We start from the raw sequence: 19,270 nt of genomic DNA on the forward strand, positions 1-19,270 counted from the left end.
TTTACAATTGTCCAAACTGAACAGACTAAAGACCTTTTGAGTTTTTATGACAACTGACGGTTTCCACAGGTTCTCTTTCATGTTTGGAAGGGGGGGGGGGGGGTGTGGGGTGTTCACCTGCAACATGCAACTCCACCACTAGATGTCACTAAATTCTACACACTGAACCTTTAAAGTAAGTAGCGTGTCAGACTTCTGATTCAGGCAATAGTACTTTAACATGAGTAACATTGTGACTGCACGGATTTCAATTGTAATGGAGCATTTTTTTAAAGTGGTATTACTGCTTTTTTTGGTACTTGATACTGGGATACTTGTTGTACTTTAAAGATCTCAGAGGAATGGTTCCACGGGGAAGTTGGGGTTTACGGGGGGACCGTAAAGGCGTCCGTCGTGTTCCACCCGTGCTGGGCGGACAGGAGACTGATGTCGCTACACATACCGACACACACACACACACACACATCCACAGCTCCCACTGCTCCCAGCTCTCAACCTGCCCCGGGACCCTCCACCCTGTCCGGACACCAGCAGCAGAAGACGCTGGACCTTCTCTTCTTGCTCGGTATCATTTTTATAAACAACTCCCAGCAGCACCGTTAGCCGGCTAAGCTAACAGGAGGAGGCTAGCTAACGACAGTTGGCTGAAACTCCTGCTCCGGGTAAGAACCGCCGGCCTGGCTCCATGTTTACACCCATCCCGGTTCATCTAGCTAATCAACGTCAGGAATAGTAAAGGACACGAGTTTCTACCCAGAGGGAACCACACACGCCGAGTTAGCTTTCCTTGTTAGTGGCTAAATGTTGCAGTTGCTGCATGGCTACATGAGAGTTGTGCGTTTGTGTTGCTAGAAGTGAGAGATGTGTCTCAGAGCTAGCAGCTAACGTTAGCATGGTATGATGTGGAGGTAGAGCCATGCTGCAGTATTTATTTAATGGAAGAAGCATGAGTCAGTAATCTGAGGTGATGCAGTGGGGGGTTGGTGTAATCACTGCTTGTAGTAATGTTGTGTTTGTGTGTTACAGCTGAAGACCTCCCTGTGCAGGGTGCTGGTCCTGACAGACCCAGCGATGTGAGCTGCTCTGATGAGCTCATGTGTAAATCCATACTGTGCCTGGTTATGACAGCTCTTTAGCTGGTTTGGAGGACCATACCCCAGCTGTGACGCAAGCACCCCACAGACCCTGCAGCTGATTTGGCTGAACAGGTTTATGTTGGCCTGGATCAGAGCATAACTCCCCCAGAGCAGCCTCCTCTCCTCCACCTCCCTCTGCTCCCCCCTCTAGGACTACTATGCCTCTGGGTCTGGGAAGAAGGAAGAAGGCGTCCCCGCTGGTCGAGAATGAGGAAGCGGAGCCCATCCGCGCGGGCCTCAATGTTCCAGGTATGGACGGCCTCGATGGGGGTGTTATCGGGCTGGGAGACGGCGCCACCTCTGAAGGTCTGCCTCCTCCGCACAGCAGCATGAGACCTCGCCTCATCTTCCACACACAGCTCGCTCACGGCAGCCCCACAGGCCGCATCGAGGGCTTCAGCAATGTGCGGGAGCTCTACGCCAAGATTGGTGAGGCCTTTGGGATACCACCTGCTGAGGTAAGATGTTCTGGTGAATAGGATTTAAGTGAAATATAAATAAAAAAACATTCACACTCTCAGGTCACAGCCTCTCAAATGACAGTTTTCTGTTTCGTAAAGTCTACATCTTTGAGTGTTGACAAAACAAGACATCAGCGTGGACTCGTTCTTTTTTTCACATTTCATTGACCTAAGCATCATGGTTAATGTGTTTTTTTTTTTTTCGTCTCCCTCCACAGGTTATGTTTTGCACACTGAACACTCACAAAGTGGACATGGATAAACTCTTGGGAGGTCAGATCGGACTGGAGGACTTTATTTTTGCCCACATTAAAGGCCAGAAGAAGGAAATAGAGGTGTTCAAAGGGGAGGATGCACTAGGGTTGACGATCACTGATAATGGAGCCGGCTACGCTTTCATCAAGGTGAGGACCATTGAACTGTCTGAGAGAATCGATCCCTTTTGATTCAAGTATCCCCGGGGAAAGAGGTGAACCTGAAACTAAATATACAAACATCTGCTGCCGCATGAAATGAGACTGAATGTCTTTGTATTTACGAGAACACAACAAGCTGGATAGTGTTTTGGATTATCCATTTGATATTTGCCGTTTTCAGAGAATCCGTGAGGGGAGCGTCATCCACCAGATCCAGGTCATCAACGTGGGCGACATGATCGAGTCGATCAACGGCCATCGCCTGATTGGCTGTCGGCACTACGAGGTGGCCAAGATGCTGAAGGAGCTGCCCAAGGGAAAGGATTTCACCATCAAGCTGGTGGAGCCTCTCAAGGCCTTTGGTATGTGTGGGAGGAAGAAATAGGAACTCACTGGAGATACAGCTTTAATTGGGACATTTGTTAGTCAGTGTGGTTGTGCAGCATCACAATGTGCTCCTCAACCTTTGTCGGGGCCTCATCTGCACTCCCTGAAACAGTCATTCTGAGTAACTGCTGTCATCTTACAATCCACTTATGGCAAATATTACTGTCATGCTCGTGGCTATGAAAGCTAAATTTAGATCTCATAGCATCCTTTAATGACCTTGAGTCCTCATTTTCATTCTCAGTGCAGCTCTTAAATGTAAAGTTTATAATCTCAAATCATATTACATAAAATGAAGCAATAAAAGCCTGACTTAATGAAATTGGTGCCTTTGCTGCTCATAGTTACTGCACATTTAGCCAGTTAAGTCCCCCGTGGGTCCATTTTATTCAGTTGTAACATGCAGCAGCCTGAAAAGGATCATGCAGGAGCAAATCAACTGTATGAGATGTTTTGGTACTGAAAATAAAGAAGGAAGCAAGCGTTTCATAGGGTCTCTGCAGGATCCTAAAAAGTCAAGAAAATAATGATCTCAGTTTTAGCCTTTAAAAAGTCTTAAAAGCTTAAAAATATTAAGCCCTCTGTCTTATGTTTTAAGAGAAATGCTATTATTATTTTTTACCGTCTCCATGTGTTGCAGGTCTTTCTCAACGATACACACATTATCACACTGTCATAAAACTACAAACAATTCTAACGTTGTCTATAAACACCCTGGTTGGAATTAATAGTAGTGCACTCTGCCTGTCTCTGGGAAAGACTATGGATATGTAGTACCTACTATGTAGTTTGTGAGATAACGTGGCGTTTTGAGGTTTATCCTCTACTACTTCTACATATCTTCAATGATGGGGAAGTGTAAATATATCAGGGACTCCAATATTCCTTCATATGTGTTGTACTTGACATACTCTAGGTCTTAATTTTCATTCTTTCTGGTCTTAAAAAGTTCTTAAAAAATGTAAACCTGTTGTTAAATACGTGTTGTTGGGATGTTCAATTGTTTTGTATAGATATGATCGGCCAGCGGTCTGGAGGGTCCAGGTCGGCATCAGGGGTTCAGCTGGGGACCGGCAGGGGAACTCTGCGGCTGCGGTCTAAAGGTCCTGCTACCGTGGAGGAACTGGTTAGTGTGTGTTTACAGCAGCTCCTCTACTGATAACTAGTCTCTGTACTCTTTTAGAAAATCTCTTTTTGTGGAATTGCCTAAGTTCGTGTGTTGTATTTTTTTCTCTCCAGCCTTCCGCATTTGAGGAAAAGGCCATTGAGAAGGTGGACGACCTGCTTGAGAGCTACATGGGCATCAGAGACAGCGAGCTGGGTAACTGTGAATGTGTGTGGGTGTGTGTGGTTTCATTTGCTGGTTTCAGTTCACTAAATGTTGTCTGACCTCTCTCTGGCTCCGCAGCGGCGACCATGGTGGAGCTGGGAAAGGACAAAAAGAACCCTGATGAATTTGCCGAGGCGTTAGACGAAACCCTGGGAGACTTCGCTTTCCCAGACGAATTTGTTTTCGACGTTTGGGGCGCCATCGGAGACGCTAAGGTCGGACGGGTGTGACCACAGAGACTAGTGGAGGCAGAACGACCTCTGTGAACGTGACGCCCACAACATGCAGCACTACTAAGAAACGCAACACTACCGTCACACGTTTTGTTTTTATTCCAGTGTATACTCCTACTATTTTTTAATTTAGTGTGCAACCTTTTTGGGAGACTCTTCCTAGACAGAAGAGGATGACGCCAGTTAAAGGGAGAAGAAGGTGACTGCGATGACTTCCCAAGTGCTTTTATATGTCTTCCGGCTTTATCCCAAAAACTACAAGCACGTTGATGAGCATTCCCTTTGCCCGCATCACATGAACCTGCATGTCATTGTTGTAGTTGCTGGCTGTGGAACAAGTACAGCACACGTCTCTAACATGGGGGGGGGGGAGAGCGATGGCTAACACAAAGTAGATATTTGATACTTGGTAAAAATATAAATGTGATGTTTTTTTTTCCACATTGTCCTGCGCTGTAAACCAACAGAAGTGATGGGAGATTGCACTGTACCCACTCGGTGAGCGGCACAGTTATTGCACAGTACAAGGCGTCGGCCTCCCTCACATCCAGTACAGTGTCGTGTTGAACCACTCGATGTTCCTGTTATGGATCAGTTTTACAAGCATGTGCTGTTATATTTTGATCGTCATCATGAAGTCTGCTGTTTTTTTTATCGTTTGTCTTTTATTTTGAAAGTAAAAAGTGCGGTTGCAGAAAGGGTGGTAGTAAACTGTAGCTCCTGACTAAAAGGATCACTCCGTGCCGTGCTGTGTGTTGACGTGTGTGTTAACTGTGGAGACAGCGGCATATTCCAGTGTGTTGTACAGTGTTAAAGAGAATCAGTGTTAATGAACCTGTGGTTGAAGGTGGTTACGCGGGAATGAGAAGCAGATTAGTTTCCAGGGTTTGTGGATTGTGTTGACTCATACATTTTTTTTTTTTATAGCTAGTGTTTTTATATGAAGTGATGTGACGTCTATTTTAAAACGAGTGTAACAGATGAAGAATTGGATCCTGTGTTTCTACTTTATTTTGAAGTATTATAGAGAGCAGTATTATAGAAGAGAATTGAGAGTTGTATTTAAAGAAAAAGAAAGAATTGATCTGTGAAGTACAAAATGTCATTTTTTTTTTTTTGCCCTCATTTCATGCAATTTCATGCAAGTTTACCGTCGTCGGAGCAGAACGACACCAAACTACTCCCACCATGTGTCGCATGACGTAGTTAAACATGTCTTTAAAAAAAGAAAAAACCTCTAGTAACCTTTTCACTATGTCCAAAATCATGAAGCTATTTTGTAGTTTAGTGTCGTTCTTTAGATTTGAGCAAAATCTTAATGGGGTTCTGTAACGAAACTGACGCTAGAACACTGTAACACTGAGAAGAACTGGTTATATCGATGGCTTTGTATTACATTGTTGTCATTGGCCACTTGTAATGCAATAATAACATTGACATGGACGTTTTCCCTTTGTTTGGTCTTTTCCTGAACACAACACGGGGCATGCTGCAGTTTGAAGAGCTGCAAGCACGTTCAGACATCACACACGTTACCTCGGCCAAGAAAGTTGATTTAACCCCTGTCTGTCTGTTTGTAAGGAGGAGGTATGGCTCAACTGAGCGGCCTCTGTAAATATTCAGATCAGATTAACGCTGGTATAAAAAAAAGACACAGAGACAATGCTGTGATCTGCTGGAATGTTTTCGTGTATTCACAGAAACGATCCCCGAGGGTGTGTTTGTTTGTTTCTTCTCACGCCCTCGTCCTCCTGAAACATGTATGACATTTAAATCGACAGAGAAATCCCTCTGAGTGGCCATCAGAGTGCAATGTAACAAGATCCACCCTGGTGAACCTGATAGTGCTGGTCAAGCTCAGCAGGGTCATTCTGAGGCCTCGCATGTGAATCAGGTGAACTGAAGGGGTCTGTCCCACACAAAATACATCTGTAATAAGTAAGTTTGATGCAGCTGGTTTCTGTAGTGTTTACCTTCTAAAATCACCAGTGTCCTACTTTACTAAACCTCCTGCCTTTGCTGTTTTGTCACTCAAAAATAGACAAAAAACTACCGGAGCAGTTTTCCTATGTTTTATTCTATGGAGAAGAAAAACGTGTTTTTTTTGGCTCAGCTGGAGGCCGCCCCGCTCCACAGAGCCCTGTGTGACTGTCAGCTGGGGGGGTGGCGACATGTCCTGTATTTACTACAAGACAAGTAAACCAGTTCTTCAAGTGGCTGTTGATCTTTAAACCTGGGTGGAAATAAATTGTCCAGATCACTCAGGGCTGCATTCAGAGAGAGGCACGTCCTCTTCAGCGAGAGTGCACAGCGGCCTCCCACCCACAGGAACCTGCCATGGCGCTGCGCCCACGGGCTTCCTCTCAGCCGGGGAAACTTTCCTTCCTCCAGAGTCCCAAGTTGGCTTCGGTGCTTCGGCCGCGGGCTGCTTCCTCACGCTCAGGCTCCATGCTGGAGGAGGAGCTGTCCTGTCCCATTTGCTGTGAGATCTTCAAGGAACCCGTGGTGCTGAGGTGCAGCCACAGCTTCTGCCGGGCCTGCCTGCAGCAGTTCTGGAACAAGAAGAAGGCCAGGCGTGAGTGTCCCGTCTGCAGGAGTAAGTGCTCTCTGACGGAGCCCACTGTCAGCCTGGTGCTGAAGAACGTGGCTGACACCTTCCTGAAGGAGCAGGAGCGCAAGACGGCCATCGGCGGGAGGGGGTCATGGGCCGGTGGCACGGGGCCGGAGGAGGCAGGGATGGTGGAGGAGAAATGCATCATTCATGGGGAAGTTCTCAAGCTCTTCTGTCTTGACGACTTTGAGGTGCTGTGCTGTGTGTGTCACACGTCCAAGAAGCACCAGGGACACAGAGTGTGTCCGCTGGAGGAGGGGGCGCAGGACCTCAAGGTAATGTGCTCTTGTCTATCTGCAGTTTGTTGGAGATGCACTGAGGGGTTTGATCATCATTATAATGCATTTGTAAATTCCACACTGTGTAGTTATTCCTGATGTCCTTTCTTTGCCCCTTGTGCAAAGTCAGGAACATCACAAACATTTAGGGCTCAGTCTCATGATGATTCTACTCATTTTCAGCTACAGAAGTTTAATGCATGATACACCTGTCGTCACGTTCTCCACCCCTCACCCCTGCAGGCCGAGCTGAAGAAGGATCTGATCCCTCTGAAGAAAAACCTGCGTCACCTGTATCAGGCCAAGCAGGAGTTTGATGACACAACTGTCCACATCAAGGTATCAATAAACACCAAGATTCCACGAAACACTGGGGGAGCCCGCACGCTGAGCCACTCACTGTTAGTGTGTAAACATGTCAGCTGAAGTGTTGGAGAAACATCTGAGTCTTCTTTAAAGACGCTTTTCACTTATCAGTCTGGGTGGAAATGGGTGTTGTGATTTAGTGTTTGTTTCAAAAATGACAAAATAAGAAGGTTTGACACTTTGAATCTAAGGGACACACTATACTGACATTTTTAGATTTATATCAGGGTTAATATGAGTGTTTTGTTCTCATTGTATGACCCAGGAATATATTTAATGTAAAAACCTAGTAGGAACATTTACTTTTCAATACATAATCTAAAAAATAATTTTAATTATTGATATTTTATTGCTCTCAAGCCCAAGAGGACAAGACGTAGGCCAGATAAATAGAAGCTGATAAAGAAAAGAAACGTTTTTCTTTTAAAGGTTCACTGTGTAGAATTAAGTGGCACCTAGTGGTGAAGTTGCATATTGCAGCTGAATACCCCTCACCTCACCCTCCCCTTCCAAACATGAAAGAGAACCTGTGGTAGAATTCAGTTGTTGTAAAAACTCAAAGAAACACCCTAGTGAAAACATCACTAATATCATTTTATATAAAATTTCTGCCAATAGATCCCTTTCACCTAAATCTTACACACTTTAAAACATCTGTAATTAACTTTTTTCACAGCAGACCCCAACATGAGTAAATTCAGTGGGTTTCCTGTCTTGACTCCACGTTTGCTGTAGAACCAGATTCAGGCCACAGAGAAGCAAATCAAGGAGGAGTTCGAGCAGCTCCGCACGTTCCTGCAGAAGGAGGAGGCGTCACGTCTGGCCGCCCTGCAGCAGGAGGACGAGGAGAAGAGAGAGCTGGTGAAGAGGAAGTCCGACGGCATCACCAGAGAAATCCTCACCTTCTCTCACGCCGTCATCGCCATCGAGAACGAGATCGCGTCCAGCGATGCGCTCTTCCTTCAGGTGAGAGGATTTTAACACGTTTCCTCTAAATTCATTCGACCTTGCAGTGATTATAATACTTTCTGTTTGCTTTTGATTTCAGAATTACATCAACATAAAGAAAAGGTGAGAAACTAAATCTTGTACAGTATCTGTTTATACTACATTTGACTTTCTAGTTATGCTCCTGAATGTCATTGTCCTCTCAGAGCACAGATCCCACAGAAGGACCCAGAAAAAGTGACGGGCGCTCTTGTGAATGTGGCCAAACATGTCAGCTCCCTCAAATATAATGTGTGGGAGAAGATGGTGGAGCTGGTTCACTACAGTAAGTTCTCAACTGTGTGTGTGTGTGTGTGTGTGTGTGTGTGTGTGTGTGTGTGTGTGTGTGTGTGTGTGTGTGTGTGTGTGTGTGTGTGTGTGTGTGTCGCAGAGGATGCTGATCAATTTTTCTCGTACATCACTTCATTAGTCCTGATGTAACCAACGTCAACAGGTCAGGACATCCAATTAATTAAGTCCCTCTAAGGGTAAATTCACCCGGAGCAGAAACGCACACATGTTATCTCAGTTACTGTCAGTTTTATTTCTCACAGAGTAAACAGTGTTTCATTAGTGGTGCTTACAGTCGGGTGGAAATGACTATTTTCATTTCTTTTAAACCTCCGTTCATTGGTTTAAATTGTGTGTGTGTGTGTGTGTGCACCTTGAATTTTAGGAGATATTCAACCTGTCTTTTGTGTACGTCACTAAATCCTCACCTGTTTTTGTCTTTTCCTTTCAGCACCCATCACCCTGGACCCCAACACTGCCTACTCCTGGTTGGCCCTCTCCTCAGACCTGACCCGCGTGGCCAACAGTGGATGCCTGAAGCAGCTGCCGGACAACAACGAACGCTTTGGCCACTTTGTGTTCGTGCTGGGCTCGGAGGGCTTCACCTCAGGCCGCCACGCCTGGGAGGTGGAGGTGGGCGACAAGGTGGACTGGATGCTCGGGGTGGTCAAGGAGTCCATCGACAGGAAGGGCCGCATCTCGGGCTGTCCCGAGGGCGGCTTTTGGATGATCTCGCACTACGAGGCCGAGTACGCGGCCATGACGAGGCCCAGCACCCTGCTGCACCTGCAGGGCGAGCTGACCCGAGTGAGGGTGCAGCTGGACTATGACTCCGGGGAGGTGACCTTCTCCAACCCTGTCAGCATGATGCCCATCTACACCTTCACAGGCTGCTTCACTGAGAAGATGTTCCCCTTCTTCTGCCCCGGCGCCAACATCAACGGGAATAACCCCAACCCCCTGAAGATCTGCCCCGCCAAAGTGGCCGTGTGGAACAGTGCGACGTGGTGATGTGATGAGAACCTTAGTGTACTAGAAATTTAAGAAAGTGCAAATCAAGTGATTTAGGCAGATGATGTCAGTGCATGTTGGTGTGTAAAATGAGCACGGTACAAGCAGAGTGATCAGAATGATAACTGGTTTATTTTACTGGGGTTCATTCAGCGTTAAGAAACAAGATGGTTTAAATGCAATAATCGAGGTAAGTTTGGTTTTAAATCAGTTAGTAAAACAAACACCTGCACAGACTCTGGCTCCATATTCCGTCCTCGATACAAGATGGCAGCGCTCATGTCCGGGATGTTTTAGCTTCACTTCTGGAAAGTGGCAGGAGTTGAAAATACAGGCTATGGTTCAGACTGGTTTCAGGTAAAAGACTCATTAGGGCTGAGAATCAAAACATTTTTTAAAATCTGCTCCGAGCAAACAAAGTGAACTGAACACCAGAATCTGTGAATGTGAACAAAGCCTAAGAAATGTGTCACCATGAGAACTGATCAGATTCTAAGTTTGTGTTGGTTTCATAATAATTTAATAATAACTGCTACAGCTGCATGTTCACTATTTTCAGTGACTGTGTGATTGTGTGACTGCACAAACTTCCAACCACTGTGTGTGTGTGTGTGAGAAAACATGAATTCCTGCAACATGACATTAGTATTGTGCTTCTCAGTTAATAAAGTGAATGATTTCTGCTTGAGTGAGGTCATGTGGAAACTACTCCGCCCTTGACGGGTGCAGCACAGAAAACAGGATCATCTTCAGCTCCTGTGAGGCACAAAGTGTCTGCATGTTCAAACCTTCCTGTGAGGAAGAGGAGGAGACAGAAAAAAGAGCAGAAGTGACGGTGAAGGGTTTGACAGCTTCCCTTAATGAATGTAAGATGAAGCCAGCAGGTCACAGTGTCTTTAATTCCCAATGATCCAGGAGGAACAGAAAACTGTCAGTGCAGTGGAATAGCACCGCTCAGTTTCCTTCTTTTATTTTGAAAGAAAATGCAGAATTAGATTTGTGCATTAGATATGACACTTCCTCTCCTCTGTCCTCACTTTAAAGATGTTCATTGGGTTCATGACATTGGTGTTGAAGGCTCCCTGCACGGTGCCTTTGACTAGGAACCCTGTGTTGTTAATCAGCAGGTTGAGACCCCCGCGGCCGCTGGAGAGCCCCCCCGCTGGGAGGAATGTTTCATGCTACAAAGGTCAGTGGCGTCTGACAGAGAGAGGAAGAAAGGGGAGGATAAACATCAGAACACAGGGCTGCTCACCTCGGCCCTGGGTCCATCTGCAGCCGGTTTCCTATTTGGACGTGGGGGCTTCCACTGTTACTGCATAACCATCCCCGGGTCACTGTTGTCTCCTGTGATGAGGACGCTGACTGGTCGAGATGCAACTTCATCCGCCTCATTTTGCACATTTCCACGTTTAGTCCTCAGCCGGACCACACTTGTGTTCTCACATCACACTGTATGTATCTGTTTGGAATTTTATCTTCCACTCAACTTTTAAGATTTAAGTCAGGTCCATGTGCGGCTGAGATCTAGATGGAGCCCTCTCATGAAATAAACTCATGGCAGCAAATAAAGGAAGTAAATGTCGATGGTGATAATGTTTCAACAAGATGAAGAGGAAGAGTGTGGTTGACGTTCAGTCAGAGCATAAAAAGCAAAGTCTGACCACTGTTTAAAAACACATCCTTCACTCTGTTCACACAATCTTACCAACACTTACCAAGAGTCACATTGAACTTAAATCACACGTATGCAAAGACTTACTTATGTAACACATAACATGTCCTGTGGTCACTGGCGAGCGAAGGGAACTTACAGCAGAGCGTGAGATTTAGTGTGAGTCACAGAGTAAATTAATAGCTCAGGGTCGTGAGTTTGGTAGAAACACAAACGACGCACTGTGTCAGACGATCCCCGTGAAACCATGAACCTATAGATTCCTCTTCACATCTGCAAATATTGACAACAAAACAGCAACAAAGCAATGACGAGCTGTAACGACTGACTTTAATATGTACATACTTTCATGTTTTAATGGCACTGAAGCTACAGCAGTGGTGGTGTGCGGCAGGGGAGCCCGTCAGCGTTTCCACCACGTGGCTGCACCATTATCTCAAGTTCAGACGATTAAAAGAGGCTTTTAAATCCCTGATAAACCAATGGTATAAATATCCACCCTAACAAGTGATTTACTGTAACGTTAATACCTCGGCCAAGGACGTGTCTGTATTTGTTTTTTAGTTAGCAGGATTATGCAAAAGCTGCTGAACTGATTTCGATGAAGTTATTCATAATTTCATGGATCTTGATGAAAAAAAAAAAATCAGGCATGACTGATATTTAAGAGTTTATGTAATTTGGTGCAGAACCAAATATAAATCTGGATCTAATGAATTTACATGTGGTTTCATACAGGGACTGTTGGGACATTCTGGTTCAGACTGCGTCACATTGAAATCTTGTGTTTCTTTAAAACAACTAATACTCGATGAAATAAAGTAGACAAGGCTAAATTATGAAACTATTCACTCGTTGAAGTGGATATTTATAGCAGTGTGCAATAAATACTGCAAATATTCACCTGTAAAGCTTATAATACAGCTTCACTACAAAGAGTTGACACCATCTCAATATTATGAGCTTTACATCAGTTGCATTTACTGCAGGGTTGTTATAGTGGGCCGGCCTTATCATTCGGTAAACCTTCTCCGATTCCCTGCATCTCTAACATGCATGTCAGCAAAAGCAAGCTGCTGGACGGACGGCTAACACTGACCGACAGAAGTGGAGGGAGCGATACTTTGAAAAAAAGGCCCTGCACTGTCTTTTATCCTGTCCATTACTGAGACTGGTGCTCTTTGGGTTCGTTCCGCTGCTGGTGAGCATTAAACCAACGTGTGCGTTTGAGGGTGTAAGCAACAGGTAGAAAGTTTCAAAAAGGCTTTTATGAAGACCCCCCCAAAAAGAAAAGACACGAAAGGAAAGAAAACCTCAGAGGGTTCCTGCACTGTAGCGTCACTCTCCGATACATCAAACAACATGAAGTGTGACGGAACACACCTACAACACAGAGAAGGACAGAAAATCTCCCCCTTGACTTGCGTTTGGCAGCAGGTTACTTTGGCTGTCCAGATAAAATTGGCAGTGTCTTGCTCTTGATCCATAAACATACGTACACATTCACTCACGCACGCACATACGTACATACATACACCCTGCACATACATGATGCAGTACATAACATGCACATACACAGATATAAATACAAACAGTTTTTCATTAAATGCACTTCTGTGTCCGCAGGTCTCTGCTTTGAAAATAGGATGGTGCATAAATAAAACATTCCCATCGTTATAGAAAAGAAAAGGTCCATGCACGTCCGGTGCCTCTGAGTTCGACGACACTGAGCGTGGAGAGAAGACGAGGGCCCTGCGCCCCCCGGCAGCATCCCACTCCATCTCATCCGTTCTTGATTTCCACTTCTCCCTCAAGTGTGTTATTATCTCTCCTCTCTCTCTCTGGCAGTGGTTTGACAGTATGTTTGTCCTTTTTCTTGTGTGTGTGTGTGTGTCTCTCACAGATGGGTGCTGTCCTGCGTATCAAACCTGTGGCTCTCTGACAGCCCGGCGCTGCACTTCCGGCTGCTCCCCTGATTGGGTACCAGAGAGAGGGGGTCTGGTCTGATCAGGTACCTGCAGATGGGGCACAGGCAGGGGCGGCAAATAGCATCCTGTAATATCTGCAGTTTTCCACGCAGTGCTCATTTTGAAGTGTTCTGTATTATACTGGGCGTTACTCACACAACATCATGAAGCTCGAGTCGGGTGTCCGGAGAGGGGTTGATGAGGATGTACGACAGTCTGTTGCCTTGGTCTGTCATCCCGTCTGAAACAGGAAGAGAAGAGGTGAGTGGGGCAGGAAATAAAATAGGCACAGGATACTCAGCAGGCTGCTCTGCATCTGTACACACACAGAACAGAGGCTATGTTACGGTGAGTCACAAGACAGGAAGGCAACTGTAGATAAAAATGGACACAGGCGGAGTACGTGGAGAGTAACAGACAGTAAACAAACAGTGGAGGAGGAGGCACCCAGAACTCCATTACAAATGAAGCTCCTGCACTTCCAAATCCTAATGAAGTAAAATAAATATTATCAGTGAAATGTTCTACAGGTACCTAAAGTAAAAGTTGTGAAAGGTGGAGTCTTAACTGCTGCTGTGGTCCAGTAGTGACTATTCTAAGTATCGGACCCCCTCCGATGGGCCACAAGATAAATCTAAGGGCTCATTGTGTGATTGAGGGTATAGGAAATAAAAATAAAAGGTTCTGCTGCACAAATTTAGACTGTTTTGTTGTACTTTTTACGGCAATATTTGCTTAAAGCTAGGGTTGGTAATATTGGAAACAAGGAAACATCCCACCCCCTCCGATCGACCCTCTCGTCAAAGCTACATCCCTGAAACTCATGAACGTGCACTGTCGGACAATAACTACAAGTGTGAAAAATACAGACAGAGGATTACCCAAAAAGGGAAATAATAATAAGAAAAATCCTTACAATTTCAATAGGGCCTCCCACCGTTCGGTGCTCGGGCCCTAATTAAGATTATTTTGCAAACCCCTCACACTCCAGGAATATTTGGACAGATAATCACCAACAATGCCATTGTTGGTTATATATACACAAGATTTTAAATTGAATGTACCAGTTAACAACCACTTTCTGTGTAAAGATATAGAAAGACATTTATGTTGCAAACATTCATAGACTGTACAGGCGACACCTTGCTGAGAAGGTGAGGAGGAGCCGACAAAGCATTTTTTGTGGTCTGAGATACTAGAGCGACATCTAGTGGCATCAATTATCTAATATAAACCCTTTAAACAAAGCGCAAGTACTTAAATTTGACCACTGACAAACAGTGGGTCTGTACCTGAGATCAGGAGCAGATTATTTTCACACAAACTTACTGAATCCAGTCGGAGAGAGGCCGAGATGTTTCATCCTCGTTTGCACCAGGGCGTTGAGCTCCTGCCTCTCCGAGCGCCGGAACAGGGTCAGCCGCTGCTGGCTGATCCTCTCCGCCGCGCTGCCCGGCCCCCCCTTGGCCGCGCTGGAGCCCCGGCCCCCCTTCCTGCTCAGCCGCCGTGCCCACTGCATGCTCTTCCTCCTGAGCAGCGGGTGGTCCGAGGAGTGGGAGGAGGTGGAGATGGGCTCCGAGGAGGTGGAGTTGCGGTGCACGCCGGTGCGGGACAACAAGGGCTCTCTGGATTCTCTGGTGTCCTCGTAGTCTTCCACTGTGATGGATACCTGGGACTGAAACAAACACACACACACATTCACATACACAAACCTTTCATTTCCTCATGCAGCGCAATCAAGCTGTTATCACACAGGTTTTATTAAATCAGCTCCTCACCTGTGCTGTGTCTGTTTTCTTACAATGAAGAGGAATTAATACTTTCTTATCAGAGCAGAAATGAATGATGAACACGATGCACTCCTCTACATACACTGAATAGTCCAACATTCTTAAATATCTTAATATATTGCAGCCAAAAGATCCATCGTGCTCCTCATTCTTCTTCAAAAACTAATAACATTTCCACAATTGGAAAAGTGTTTCTGGGTCGTCACTGCAGCGGGTTTGATATGATGCGATTTCTTTGACTGTGCAGGTTTGTTTTTGATTATGTCTGTGTCACATGTCAAAACTGAGACCTGACTGTCTTTATATCTGATTTGTCTTCACAACTCGGCACCCATTTGTCGGCAAAACAAGAATATTTCGCTTTTGGACAAATTTGTCTGTTGAAATAAATGTTTTTGTATAATTTGTAATCTATGCATTTGTAATTTATCATGGCTGTAGTCTTATGGTCGATTGGTCGGTTGTTATGCTCTTGTCCAACCAAAATCCTCCCATTGCCTGAGTTGTTTTTATAAGGAGATGTATATATTTTACTTTCCCCTGACCAGTCCAGTGGTTGAGCAATAAGTACAACCTCAAGTGGCCAAAGTCTTCTTTGGTTGTCCTAAATGAGAAAATGAAATATCATGCTAGTGTCCCCCCTGGCCCCACCCCTGGATCCGCCCCTGAGTGTCCTGCTCAGTGATATCAGTCAGTCCAGTGACTTTAATCAGTGAATTGCTGGCTGCAAAAGTCAAAACTATAAAACAGCAGCAGACCTCAGAGACTGGAAGCTTGTGGGCCTCTGTTCGGTAGATGCCGATGGGTATGTCTCCAGTGGAGGAGCACAGTTTCTGGTAGAGCCGGCCATAGGTGCGGATCCACAAGTCGTCCTCCGTGATTCTCATCTAGAAAAACCAACAAACGTGATAATGAGCCTCAGAGGCACTTTGGAGTCCAGAGAAAATCAATTGTGTTCAGCCTCTTACTGCGCAGAGGAACCCTGAGCCGGGCATGGAGTCTAAACCCAGCAGCAGCCTGGTGATGGAGATCATGTAGTCCTTCACAAATGACTGGCAGGAGAACACAGAGAGCGAGTCAATAAGAGCCGATTATACGATAGAGGAGAAGGATTGTTGTTAGTATTCAGTGAGCGTGTGTTGGAGAGACCTGGTAGAGCAGAGTGTCCAGCATGCTGACACTGAACACCTTCCCTGCAGCGAACGGCAGGCGGAACATAAACACCAGGTTGGACCCCTTCTCCCTTTCCTTCTGCAGAGCAATCGCACAAACACACACAAACACACACACGCACACACACACACACACACACACACACACACACACACACACACACACACACACACACACACACACACACACACACACACAAACACAGCGGATTACACTAGCCCTCGATGAGATAGTCTGATGTAATAGAGATAGTAGATATGATCTGTTGTTTTTCTCAACCACACAGTTTGTAATAATCATGGTTGTTTGTCTCTCTGTGTCAACCCTGTGATGGAGTGGCGATGGTGAACCCTGGTGAAAGCCTATTTATTTACAAAGTCAAGGGATCGAGCCTTTCCCAGCATGCACCGCAACAAAACACACATGATCATGCACAGTTAAAAATGAGGAAGAGGCTGAAAATCCAATATTTTATATATTTAAAAAACAATCACCTCTTTCATAATATATTACAGTAATGCTAATCTGATGTTATTGATCAAGAGGACAATTATTTGAATGCCAAACCAAGAGCGACATAGCCACAGGGTGAAAAGAACAAATACCACAAGTCTCAGTAACGTTTCTGTGGCTGCAGCAAAAGATCTCTGCAGAAATAATGATTTCATATAACAAAGCAGTCTGCATTCTCAGTGGATTCTCAGTTAAGAGTTTGAGGTTTGAGGGTGTGAAGCTTTTACCTTTTCCAGTTTGGACAGAGCCAGGGAGTAGTGGTCTTTGACTTTGAACTGCATGAAGCGCATGTTGGCTGGGTGTGTGAGCTCCGTGATGATGCTAAGAGCTGGGAACAGTCTGAGAGGAAGAAACAGCAGTTCAAAAAAGTTAAACATTTGCTTCATGCCAGTTTGTGAGATCACAGGGCAAATTCAGGCAAAGCAGACCTGAAGAGGGTCTGGACGTTGACAATGGTCTTTGCGTCAGCCATGTAGTCCTCCTCTGCGATCATGGAGCTCTCCTTGTCAACCACGACCATCGTGTCGGCAAAAGTCACCCCACATCGAAGCAGACTGTCCAGACTGTGCAGAGAAGGAGACAGAATGAGATCAGTGATGAAGGGCAGGGCGAGTAAATCAAAGAGCATTTTGATGGGCGAAGAAGCCCATGAATGAATAGAGATCGAGGAAATAATGAAAAAAGATGAACTGGAGGATTATAAAACATGAAAGCAGCCCGGAGCGTAGGTCTATCTTACTTGTCGATGGAGCCCACTGTGTAGAACACCATGGGGAACCAGCAGATTGCCTCCAGGAAGTCGGCTTCAGGTCTGAACCAATCAGAAGACAAATGGACTTGAGATTACCACCAGCAGAGATTTATTCGTGCCATGATGAAGAGCTGAAACAGAGACGGAGCCCCCTCCCTCCCTCCCCCCATGCACCCTCCACCTCCCTGAGAAATACAGCGCAGCCAAACTGCCTGCAGAGGCAGCCGAAAATAACAGCACTACACTGGAGTGACTCAGCGTTTTATTGCCTTTTTATTGGATTCCACTCGTTTGGCCCGACTGCTTTTGTGCACCAGCCACAAAAAAAGACAGAGGACAAGACCGTGGAGCGCGTTGTCCTGAAAGCATTCAGCATTTCACAAATCATGTTTACAGTGTTCCCCTTTAATAGCTCATTTTGTTCTTTTTTTAAGGAGGAACCCACATCACACGGGCCGCAATATTGGGCAACATTGAGTAACACGTAACCCACTTCTGTTTGAAGCTGAGGTTTGAAAGCGCGGCCTCCAGATTACACCAAATAACGTAGGTGCGCTCTTACATGCTCTCCAGCAGCAGCACAATGGGGTTGAGCTCCTTTCTGGGTCGGTAGTAGGCCCGCAGAGGCACAATGAAGTTGTACAGGCCGTTCCCTGCACTCTCCGCAGACACGATGATCAATTTGTTTTTGAAGCCGTAGGAGCGAGCGTCTTCAAATGGGATGTGGTGACAGGCCTGGGACAGAAGGAGAAGAAGAAGAAAAAGAAGATGACAGCAATGTGATCTTGGAAAATAACGTGAAGAAGCCAATTTAGATCCCGTACCTTGTCCATTCTCAGGCAGCAGAAAGGCATCTTTTCCTGGAGGAGGTGGCACAGGGCAGGCGAGCTGCCGATGTACGGAGAGTTCAGCGGGTACCCCTTCACCCACCTGCAGCACAAGCCCACAGTCACAACTGAATGAGTTTACATGTCAACATCCCAGTGAGCACAAACTCCAACAGCCTCCTCAGCCCTTACTCGCAGTGTCGACCCCACCAGTGGGCGCTCTCGTCTCTGCTGTCGCTGTCCTCCTTGCCCTCCTCCCCTCCCTCGTCCTCCGATTGGTCTCCCAGCAGGTCAAACGTGGGGTTGTTGACCCCGTCCACCAGCTCCAGGACGGGGGCGATGCTGTGCCGCCGCTCCTCGGCCGAGTCTCCCATGGCAGGCAGGGCCAAGGTGTTGGCACCGCCCATCTCCGTCCTGGAGTCGCTCCTGCTTCCTCTGCCGCCGCCCAGCCCCGTGCCGCCCGGGTCCTGGCCCTCTGGGCTGCTGTCGCTGGAGTCCTGCAGGTCGATGGCCACTGTGCCTGAAACACACACACACACACACACAGAACTACAGTGATTACCAAGTCAGAGATCAAGCTAATGGTTCAGACACTAAACATGATGAAGAGTCGACCAACTAAGTGGCTGCTAAGGGCCCAGCAGCAACAAGGGCCCCCCCAAAATGTTTTAAATTGTGTGCTGAATTAGGTTTGCTAATATAATACTTGTCACTGAATCTTGTATGACACATGACATTAGTATGTACAGTATGCTGTGTTCTGCAGGGCCCCCTCCCTCAGTGAGTGACCCTTTTAAAAAGCTGTTCACAGTCAGTAAGACCTTTTCACAGTGAAAGTTGAACATAATCTACGGTGCATGTATGTGCAACAAGACAAATTGGCATTATATACGATTTAATTATAATGACAAAGACATTTCTTTAAACTGAGGTGTACACAAAAGCTGGTCTATCCACTGGTCCCCCTAACTTGTCCACATGTTCAGGAACTGACCCTGGTGATGCACAGATCTCTGAGAAGACAGCAGTGACAGTTCTGTTGCTGTCCACCAGGTGGCGTGTTTGTA

At 46.0% G+C, this 19,270-nt stretch overlaps 3 protein-coding genes across 5 annotated transcripts in view; 2 read left to right on the forward strand and 1 right to left on the reverse strand.

The window, feature by feature from the left end:
• Positions 1–366: 366 nt before the first annotated feature.
• Positions 367–4,687, forward strand: gipc1 (GIPC PDZ domain containing family, member 1). The gene is made up of 7 exons (XM_034593682.1): positions 367–662; positions 1,027–1,594; positions 1,816–2,001; positions 2,195–2,375; positions 3,414–3,526; positions 3,640–3,721; positions 3,809–4,687. Exons 2-7 carry the CDS (start codon positions 1,295–1,297, stop codon positions 3,958–3,960), a joined length of 1,014 nt encoding a protein of 337 aa, XP_034449573.1. The 5' UTR covers positions 367–662; positions 1,027–1,294; the 3' UTR covers positions 3,961–4,687.
• A 1,447-nt stretch (positions 4,688–6,134) lies between these two features.
• On the forward strand, positions 6,135–18,904 carry trim35-12 (tripartite motif containing 35-12). Its single transcript, XM_034593298.1, has 8 exons — positions 6,135–6,849; positions 7,096–7,191; positions 7,954–8,184; positions 8,267–8,289; positions 8,373–8,491; positions 8,948–9,677; positions 13,365–13,367; positions 18,893–18,904. The coding sequence occupies exons 1-6, from the start codon at positions 6,301–6,303 to the stop codon at positions 9,505–9,507; spliced, it is 1,578 nt and encodes a 525-aa protein (XP_034449189.1). The 5' UTR covers positions 6,135–6,300; the 3' UTR covers positions 9,508–9,677; positions 13,365–13,367; positions 18,893–18,904.
• The window catches only part of LOC117766351 (potassium channel subfamily T member 2), a 35,105-nt gene continuing 28,146 nt past the window's right edge, over positions 12,312–19,270 (reverse strand). For 2 of the 3 annotated variants that reach the window (XM_034593295.1, XM_034593297.1), the window contains 12 exons: positions 18,396–18,723; positions 18,201–18,306; positions 17,939–18,111; positions 17,365–17,436; positions 17,054–17,188; positions 16,853–16,964; positions 16,089–16,190; positions 15,908–15,991; positions 15,698–15,826; positions 14,479–14,824; positions 13,306–13,390; positions 12,312–13,197 (listed from right to left, as the gene is read on the reverse strand). In XM_034593295.1, the coding sequence (XP_034449186.1) occupies positions 13,080–13,197; positions 13,306–13,390; positions 14,479–14,824; positions 15,698–15,826; positions 15,908–15,991; positions 16,089–16,190; positions 16,853–16,964; positions 17,054–17,188; positions 17,365–17,436; positions 17,939–18,111; positions 18,201–18,306; positions 18,396–18,723 (1,790 nt within the window). In that variant the 3' untranslated portion in view covers positions 12,312–13,079. The remainder of the gene's footprint in view (positions 13,198–13,305; positions 13,391–14,478; positions 14,825–15,697; positions 15,827–15,907; positions 15,992–16,088; positions 16,191–16,852; positions 16,965–17,053; positions 17,189–17,364; positions 17,437–17,938; positions 18,112–18,200; positions 18,307–18,395; positions 18,724–19,270) is intronic. The other variant, XM_034593296.1, reaches the window with a different exon arrangement.

This window comes from Hippoglossus hippoglossus, chromosome 8, assembly GCF_009819705.1.
Source record: "Hippoglossus hippoglossus isolate fHipHip1 chromosome 8, fHipHip1.pri, whole genome shotgun sequence".
Taxonomy (NCBI): Eukaryota; Metazoa; Chordata; class Actinopteri; order Pleuronectiformes; family Pleuronectidae; genus Hippoglossus; species Hippoglossus hippoglossus.

What these genes read in the sequence shown, in the direction of transcription:
- gipc1 (XM_034593682.1), top strand. Translation starts at nt 1,295, where the DNA reads ATGCCTCTGGGTCTGGGAAGAAGGAAGAAGGCGTCCCCGCTGGTCGAG. An exon ending in TTGGGATACCACCTGCTGAG is followed by an intron (nt 1,595 to 1,815) that starts GTAAGATGTTCT and finishes CTCCCTCCACAG; the next exon opens with GTTATGTTTTGCACACTGAA. An exon ending in CTGCTACCGTGGAGGAACTG is followed by an intron (nt 3,527 to 3,639) that starts GTTAGTGTGTGT and finishes TTTTCTCTCCAG; the next exon opens with CCTTCCGCATTTGAGGAAAA.
- trim35-12 (XM_034593298.1), top strand. Translation starts at nt 6,301, where the DNA reads ATGGCGCTGCGCCCACGGGCTTCCTCTCAGCCGGGGAAACTTTCCTTC. An exon ending in GCGATGCGCTCTTCCTTCAG is followed by an intron (nt 8,185 to 8,266) that starts GTGAGAGGATTT and finishes TTTTGATTTCAG; the next exon opens with AATTACATCAACATAAAGAA. An exon ending in GGTGGAGCTGGTTCACTACA is followed by an intron (nt 8,492 to 8,947) that starts GTAAGTTCTCAA and finishes TTTTCCTTTCAG; the next exon opens with CACCCATCACCCTGGACCCC.